This window comes from Microtus ochrogaster, chromosome 6 (assembly GCF_000317375.1).
Source record: "Microtus ochrogaster isolate Prairie Vole_2 chromosome 6, MicOch1.0, whole genome shotgun sequence".
NCBI classification, from domain to species: domain Eukaryota; kingdom Metazoa; phylum Chordata; class Mammalia; order Rodentia; family Cricetidae; genus Microtus; species Microtus ochrogaster.
Genome location: NC_022013.1, coordinates 42,886,162 through 42,895,220, shown reverse-complemented (window position 1 = coordinate 42,895,220; position 9,059 = coordinate 42,886,162). Strand labels below are relative to the sequence as shown.

Here is a 9,059-nt window from a genome sequence, read left to right as displayed (position 1 = left end):
CCCCGTGCATGTGTCCACTTGTATCTGTGTATATATGTAAGTGATTTTTCTATAGTAATAAATAGCACAGAATCATAGACATAGGGTTTGACTATGAGACTGGAAAATGGAATTGATGAAGTTATGGAAGTAAATGATTATTCGACAAAACTAAAAATCCCATTTATCAGACACATGGACCAGGAAATTGTGATTCTGACCATATTTACTCATTGCCCAATGAATATTTACTACTTCTGCTTCGTCATTCAAACATAATGAATCTCCATCATTTTGATGAATTTCTCTGAAAGTAAACACCCATTATCCCAACTCAAGGTGAGTGAACACTAAGACTTCACATTGATGGTAGGTGTGGGGGAATTTGTAAATCCATAATAGGTGTATTATTAGGATAGTCTCTTCCATAAGGAATTTTCTTATGTCCAGAAGGTCTTGTAGACAGTGGACATGTGCAATTGCTCTTCTGCAGAGACTGGGAAGTGGCTCCTTATCCGCTTAGGAGCACACGAAGATGAATAATCATGACACATGCTCCCATTTCTACGATTTGGAATATTAGCATCATCATAAAGAACAGAGAAATGTTAGTTTCCAAATTCGGACTTAATCTTCCTACTGCATTGATTGTCACATGAAAGAAAAGCTGAAATGTATTCACTGGGGTTATGATACCTAATACTATTTCAGTACACAACTTTGAAGCAAGTACCAATATGACAGGTCACAAAATAGTGATGTGTGTGTGTGTGTGTATAATGTGCACACATGCTGTAGAACACTATTCTATGTGCAAGATATGATTGCTAGCTTCTTGAACTATTAGCAGCTTTGATTGCTCAAGAGAGCTACAGAAGTTTGGGCTCATTAACTTTCCACCATGGAAGGGGAGGTACTCGTAGGACCACACCCCTCTCCAAGGATATATAGACAGTTGATGATTTCATAATTGTTTCTTTTTCCTTCAGTAGTGTAGCTGCCCATAAGTTGCCTGTGCTCCTGCACGTAACCTCAACTGAGAGCATCAGTTCACCAAAGTTCACTTGCAAAGAATTTCTCCTTTGTTCTTGGTGGCCTCTCTGAGGTGAGTGGATAGCTTCTCACAGTAAAGGAAGGGGATGGTTAGATGGATGCATTAAGACTTGATGAGCAGAGGCCATGCAAAATTGAGCTCTGTTTTCTCCTACTGGCCTTCCCAAATATGTTCTAATTTGTACACACAGGGCCCTTAGATGTGTGGATAGCTATTTCCTGGTGTCTGTCAGGTACAGTTTTGCTCTGGGAAGTTTAAAGTGTTTTAGTCTATTTTTTTTTCTCACCAAAGCTGAACCATGTGTGATACATAGAGATTTGTTTCTATAATCACTGTCAGCAGTATGATTCCAAATTACTTTTATCACAATGGTTTCAAGGGATCACACCTTTAATTTGCAAAGCCAGATCCTTAGAGCGAAATGAAATGGAACCATTCTATGTTGGAGCGGAACTTTTAATCTATGGGCCTCGGCAGCAGAGAAAACAATCTTCTTCTCTCTCTTTTCTCCTCTCTCTTTTCTCCTCTCTCTTTTCTTCTCTCTCTTTTCTTCTCTCTTTTTTCTTCTCTCTCTTTTCTCCTCTCTCTTTTCTTCTCTCTCTTTTCTTCTCTCTCTTTTCTTCTCTCTCTTTTCTTCTCTCTCTTCCGCGACCCCAGTCTCTCATCTCTCTGGAAAGTGTTGCTGCAACAGTACAGAATCTTGATTTATCATTAACGAAAGTGCCTATGTCAGCATAGAGATTTCACGAAACAACTAGAATATTTTGGATACAGAAGAAATAACAAGCAGAGAGAGAAGTCTAAATAGACCCACAAAGATCCTATCTTGAGTAGACCTTGAGCAGATTGTCATTTACCTCAGGACTCGTGGCCTGCCTCTGTGGAGAGCAGTTTGACAGTGTAGACTGCTCTTAGCTTTCCAGAGGAAGGCTCTGTTTCACAGATAGCAAATGTACACACAGAAGTGGTCTAATCAGGAAACTCTGAGGCACCAAGAGGAGGCAACGTGAGAAGTCCCTCATCATTATTTCTTTGTTTATACTTTCATTCATCCCTGTGGTCCCTCTCAGTTCATTCCCCAATGTCAGCTGAGATGGGGGCGTGAGGCTAGCATATTGCATTGCCCAAGGCTGTTTTGAAGGGCTACATGCCTTTGTTGACTGTTCCATATAGGACAAGAATGTCAACCTTCTGTGTCCTACTCCATGCTGCTCCCACAGGAGAAAGAAGCCCCCCCCCCCAGCTCTCTGAGGCTCTGTGAGCTCACTGACCTGTTCACTGTGAAAACAGAAACAATAACCAGTATAGCAATGCTCTTGAATGTGCCTTCCAGTCAGACTCGTTCATGGTTTATTTGTTCAGGACGAATGCATCTCAGGCTCCTCCCACGTCACTTCCCAAGACAGAGTTGGGCTCCATGTGAGGCTTTGGCTCTAACTCCTGCTTTCTTTATTAGTGTATGATTTGATTCCTTTACAAGGGTTGGAATGCTGCTCCCTGGACAAGAACTGAACCTAAGCCTTTGATTCTGCTTGAGCAGAGATTTAGTGTAACTTTCCTTCATGCAGGTAGCTCCATTTCACTTCCAGATCTCTCTCTTCCCAAGGTCAGGCTCATCTGTGCAGTTTCTCTGCATATTCGAATACAGATTCATACACTTCTGAGAAAAAAACCAAGATGGTTTTTCCTCATACCTCACAAAGAACGCCCAGTACTGTAAATACCTCCCTCCGAAGAATATTATTTTAAAGAAAGTATAGCAGGCATTCAGCAAATCTAAGTTATCATCAATATTGCTGTTATCATTTTATTATGAAGTTGAAGCCAGTGTCATTGGGGGTGTCCAGCCTCTGGTCTGGGATAGGTATAAATGTGGGGACTTAAAAGCACAAAGTTTCTTGTTGAAATAAGAGCTGCGGGTCTGCGTCCCCAGGCACCCAGCCGCCCACATGGCTAGCTTAGCTTATGCCCCGAAATAATTACACGGAAACTGTATTCTTTTAATCACTGCCTGACCCATTAGTTCCAGCCTCTTATTGGCTAGCTCTTACATATTGATCTAACCCATTTCTATTATTCTGTGTGGCCCACAAGCTGGCTTACCAGGAATGATCTTAACCTGCATCTGTCTGGCATGGGAGAACCATGGCGACTCTCTGACTCAGCTTCTTTCTCCCAGCATCCTGTTCTGTTTTCTCCGCCTACCTAAGGGTTGGCCTATGAAATGGGCCTAGGCAGTTTCTTTATTAATAAGAAATCATTCCCACAGTTTCTTCAAATATTATGAGATTATTTTTTTGTAACATTGTTGCACAGTTCTTGAGTTAAGATTCTTAGTTTAATGTGACCAAAAGAAGCCAAAATGTTGGACCTCCTTAACTGGAACATAGCAAGTACTCAGTTAGCTAGAGAGTGATAATGAGAGGAACTAGCATCTATTTGGGAAAATGAAATACAACGTGATGGGAGTTATTACCTTGGAAACATTGTTACTCTCAGTGCTGGGTATGCTTCAGCATGTGGGTGGGGTTGAAGGGCATCCAGGGATGCTTCAGAGTGTTTGTTTATTTAAAGAATCTCAGTAACACGGAATCACATTTTTTGTCATCATTTTAGAGTTAGCATTACATATTTTTATGAGTGACTTCTTTTAAAATGTAAGCAATGCAGAAAATGATAAAGCGGGGCATCCCTCAAAAATCTTAAGACCCAGAACACACATTATGGCCACTTGCAGAGTAGCTTTTTAAAGACTTTATTCTTCTCTCATACACTGCATCCAGACTATAGCCTCCCCTCCCTCCACTGCGTCCAGCTCCCACCCCTACTCCCCAGATTCGTTCCTCTTCTGTTTCTTCTCAGAAAAGAGAAAACCTCCAGTGATATCAACTGAACATGTCACAGGAAGTTACAATATATCAAGACTGGGTAAGGCAGTCAGTAGGAGGGAAAGGATCCCAAGAGAGGGCAAAAGAGTCAGAGATACCCCTGGTGTGGGAGAATTGTCTATGTTCTGTCAATTATATTTTAAATAAATGCTGATTGGCTGGTAGCCAGGCAGGAAATATAGGTGGGAAAACCAGGCAGGAACTAGAGGTGGAAAAATGAGAACAGGAGTTTTCTGGGAAGAAGGAAGCTCTTCCCAGAGTTTTGCCCAGACCACGGAAGAAGCAAGATGTGATCTGCCTCGCTGAAAAAGGTACCGAGCCATGTGGCTAACATATATTAGAATAATGGGCTTATAAGTTATAAGAGCTAATATGAAGCCTGAGCTAATGGGCCAATCAGTTTATAAGTTATGCAGACCTCTGTGTGATTTTCTCTAGGACTAAATGGCTGGGGAACCGGGTAGGCAGAAACCTCATGTTACATACCCCCAATTCCACTGTTAGGGATATCACAGAAACACCAAGCTACACAATTGTAATACACATGCAGGGGACCTAGCACAGACCCATGCAGGATGGGTGGATGTTGCTTCAGTCTCTGTGAGCCACCATGAGCCCTGCTTAGTTAATGTCTGTGGGCCATCTTCTCCTGGTGTCCTTGATCTGTCTGGCTCCTACAATCCTTCCTTCCCTTCTTCTGTGGGGTTCCCAAGGGCAGAATATCTTCTGTTGTTGTTGTTGTTGTTGTTGTTGTTGTTGTTGTTTTGAGACAGGGCTCCACTGTGTAGCCTTGGCTGGCTTAAAACTCACTTATGTAAAGCGGGCTGGTTTCAAACTCTTGAGTGCCTCTGTCTCCTGAATGGTGGATTAAAAGTATATGCCACCACAACTGGTCCAGAGTGTCATTTTAAACATCTCTTGAAACACATATAGATGGGAAAAAGTAAAATAGATAAACAAAATAAGAAAATTAGTATTTTCACCATAGAAGTAGCATGGAGACAGCAATATACTTGTGACATAAATAAATGTGTCTAATTTAATTTTACTTATATACAACAGAAAAAATAAAATATAACTCCAGGAATAATTGTTCATATATATGTTTTTCATCATAAAGTCTATTTTTTTCCATAAAGGGCCTTTCTGAATTCTAAGAAATATAATAATTTGAAGTCCTTCTAAAATTTCAACTAAATTAAATTGATAAGTTTGATGTTTCAAGGAAAAATAATGAATGACTAGCTTCATTTCTTCCAAAAAAAATATTTCTTGTTGCCCTCTGATTTCTGATGTTCACATTGGTTTTTCTCTGATGTTTTATCTTTATTTTCTTGGGCTCCTGTAATCAAAACCACATGAGCTGCGTGGCTAGGATACGGAAATGTATTTTTTGTAGTCCTGAGAAGTCTAAGAGCAAGTCATCATCAGAGCTGATGCCAGTGCAGGTTTGTATCTCTTCCATAGATGATGCCTCTGTGGTGGTTTTCCTGCAGCAGGAGGCAGTCAAGGATGCAGGCTTATCTGTTTGGAAAATGTAATTCTCCTATTGTTAATACCAGGCCTACTTTGCTTTGTGTCTAGCATTAGTATTTTTACCATGGTTCCCACATTCCAGAGTTACTTATTTCAACTTATCTCTTATTTGGATACTTTTCATCATTAAGCATTTTTTTCCCTATGTAAGGGTCATGAATCTCTCTTCTAGAGATATTGTTTTGAAAGTGTATTTGCCTATTGCCTTCATGCTAGAATAACCACGTTGAGTGATAAGACTTCTTTTTCCCTAGAGACTTTGCTGTTTGATATAGGTGGTACTGGGAACATGGGACCAGCATTATTGGCTGGCTCTCGTTCTTCTTGAATGCTCTGATGTCTGTATTAGTTACTTTTTCCTTGCTGGGATAAAATATCAGAACCAGAAGCAAATTAAAGCAGGAAGTTTATTTTGGCATACGTTTCCAGAGGGTCAGGCCATAGTCCATCAGGGCAGACACAGTGTGAGCAGGAGTAGGAAGTCAGCTGATCACATCTTTATCCACCAACAGGAAACAGAGATAGCAAACAGGAAGTGGGGGGGAAGATATAAATCCACAAGCAAGGCTCTACCTATGAAAGATTCCATAACCTTCCTAGACAATGCCACCCATAGGGGGTCAATTATTTAAATACAAGAGGCTATCATTATCATTTAAACCACCACAATGATTAATAAGGTTATTAGTGTAAAGGTCAGCCATGATAATCTAAGTCTTTACTTCCTCCAACCATCATCACCTGGGACTCTGGCCATAGATGAATTTCAATGGAGGCTGGGGTCTCAACTGTTTACCCTAAGATGATGCCAGGCTGCAGGAGACACCACAAGCTGAGATCACTTGACCCCCACCCAAGAACAGACCATTTAAAAAAATTCCTGCCATTCCAAGCACTGTAAATAGAAACACCTGCAGCTCACAGTCATCAGGAAACCCTAGACGAATGTCAGCCAATCAGGAGTCTCAAAACCTCAGAAACCCCTCGCCCCCATCTTTACTCCTATTAAACCCTTTTCTAATTGAGCTTGGGGCTCTCCGGTTATTCCAATATGTTGGACATGTGGGGAGACCGAGTTTGCAAACTGAATTAAAATAAAGGCTCTTTGCTTTTACGTATGGGACTCTTGGTTTCCTCGTGGGCTTGTCGGAGCTTGCGGATTTGGGCATAACAATTAGTAGGGTACGCTGTGACTTTTCCCCACCCCAATACCTTATTTCTAGCAAAGGAATTGGTTCTTTCTTCACCTAAGGGAGGCATTATATGTGCTGACTCGACATTCTAATGTTTACGGCCTAATATTTTAGGGAAATCGATTATTTGGTTACTTTCTCTGTCTTTGAAATTTATGTTCTATTTTCCATTTGTGCTAACCAGATTCTTTGCATTTTTCCTACAACTTAATTGTACATATTGGGCATCTCCAGTCCAAAAATATGAAATCCAGATTGCTTCAGATTCGGAAAGGTTTGGAATGGCCAGTGGGATTTCTCAAAAAAAAAAAAAAATTCCACCTGATTCACATAACTGCTTGCAATAAAAATGAAGGCACTCTATTGTCTAAAATTTTTGTCAGACAATAAAATAAAATAAAAGAGTACATGAATCCAGCTAAATCTAATGCTTCTACCTGCATCCCATTCAAAAGGTATCTCACTATTGCATTCAGAAATTCCAAGGTGTGAATCGAACAATCTGACATTCAAGGCACAGGTGGTTGCAAGCATTTTGAATCAGGATGCCCCACTTGTAATTAAGTTGTGTTTCTTCAGCATGCTATTAATTTGTTTTACAGTTTTGCCCTTCCTATTTCTTTTTTAATTTGTTAGATTTTTGGTAGTATATAATGCTTTCAGAGTATTCCCTTAGCCCTGTGATTTCCTTTTTAAAATTCTGCCCATGTTACATATTCTCAGTTGTGAACCTTTGTTGAGAATTCTAGGTCATTTCTTTGTAAAACAGGGATGGGGGCCTCCGTTCGGTTCCCAGGTTATATCTTCTCCCATCTGAGTTCTCTATTTGCCTCTTGCTTGCTTTCCTCTTTCCAACACCCCTCCCAACCTCCCTCTTCACGCCCATGTCCCAAGCCTTTGCTTCTGCTCAGTGTGGACGTGGGCGGCATGAACTGACCAAAAGGGTGAGAGCGGCTCAAATTCCTCCACGTCTTTGCAAGTTACTGGAGCGGAGCGTGTCTTCCCTCTCTGCTGCTCTCTGCCTACTTCTCTGAAGACGACTGACGTGGTCCTCGGATGAGCTGCCTCACTTCATCAGGGCAAGTCTTGGTGGTTATCTCACATCACTGAGTCAGAAACTCTGGATGTGGCGTGCAAGGCTGTGTGTGTCATCGGCTTTCTAGGTGACTCTGCTGATCCCTAACATTTGAGAGCAACTGTAGTAGTAGACACGGTGGGAGTGCGGGCTGAGTGTCTTTTCTGCGAAGAACCCGATCCTGCTCTGCCTGCGTGACCCTCCAAGAAACCCCATTCCTGAATGAGCAAGGTCCCACTCTTTGGGGCATTGATACATTTCCTCACAGGGTTTGTGATTCTGGAAATCAGAGAGCCCTTCTTGCGGCCTGCTGGTTGTCATGGTAACCTACTATGCAAATTGTTCCTGGAGGAAAAATGAGACCTGAGCTGTTAGGTGGAAGTAACGTCTAAAGGTAAGCTCTCAGAGAGAGTGCCTGGGGCAGGGCTACATTAGTCCTAGGGGAAGGACCTTTTTCTAATTATTCTCCCCAGAAGGAGCATCTTTCCATACAAAGGGGAAGCCCTAGAAAAGTTGTTTCATTTTTCTTATTTTTTAGCTGAGTTTTATGTAAACCAGGCTGGCCTTGAACTTGTGCAGCTAAGGTTACCCTTGCATTCCTAATTCTCTTGCATTCACCACCTCAGTGCTTGAATTCCGGGGCTGGGCCAGCTGATGAGATCGTAAAATGATTCGTAGGCACTTCAATAATATAATAACGATATTTTTCCTGATCCTGTCTAGGTTTGCCTCAACAATCCCTTCTCCTCAGTCCAGATCTTTACAAATTTTAGGGCATTATTGAAAATTCTCAAGGTTCTGTCTGAGGACTTGTGGTTAGTCCAGTTATCCTGTCCCTTGGTATTCAAGAGGAATTATTTTTAGGATAGCAGTGAATAGTAAATATGTGGTTTACTAAACCTTACGTAAAGCAGCCAGCGCAGTATTTATACACGTCCAGCCTGTGTGCAGACTATTTTCTTGCTTGCTTACTTAACACAATGTGAATATTGGATATGCTATATGATTTAGGTAATGATGATAAGACGAAGTCTATGTCCATTTGGTACAGATGAAAGACCTGGATAAATCCAGACCCCCCCCCCCCAGCAGGAAGAGAAGAATCAAAAATCTAGGATTAGCCAGTTCTGTGACTGTGTTTCAGGAACTAGCTGAAGATAAAGTCAGATAGTAATCTTGAGAATAATCTTGAGAAACAGGGAGTTGCCCCCTTGTGATTATCATTGTACTGTGTTTAAGGAACTAGGTGATTATGACCTTGGGAGTGGTCCTGAGAGGCAGGGAGTTGCCCCCTTGTGACCATCACTGGATTTTCAGAATTTTCTAGGACACTT

The 9,059-nt window shown here is 41.4% G+C and overlaps 1 protein-coding gene across 4 annotated transcripts in view; it reads left to right on the top strand.

Moving 5' to 3' along the window:
• Window positions 1–9,059, top strand: part of Fhit (fragile histidine triad) — a 1,440,845-nt gene that overhangs the window by 564,679 nt on the left and 867,107 nt on the right. For 2 of the 4 annotated variants that reach the window (XM_026780018.1, XM_026780016.1), the window contains exon 1: window positions 3,927–3,961. The exons of the other annotated variants lie outside the window; for them this stretch is intronic. In XM_026780018.1, the coding sequence (XP_026635819.1) occupies window positions 3,929–3,961 (33 nt within the window). In that variant the 5' untranslated portion in view covers window positions 3,927–3,928. Of the gene's footprint in view, window positions 1–3,926; window positions 3,962–9,059 lie in introns of those variants that run through there. 4 annotated transcript variants of the gene reach the window in all.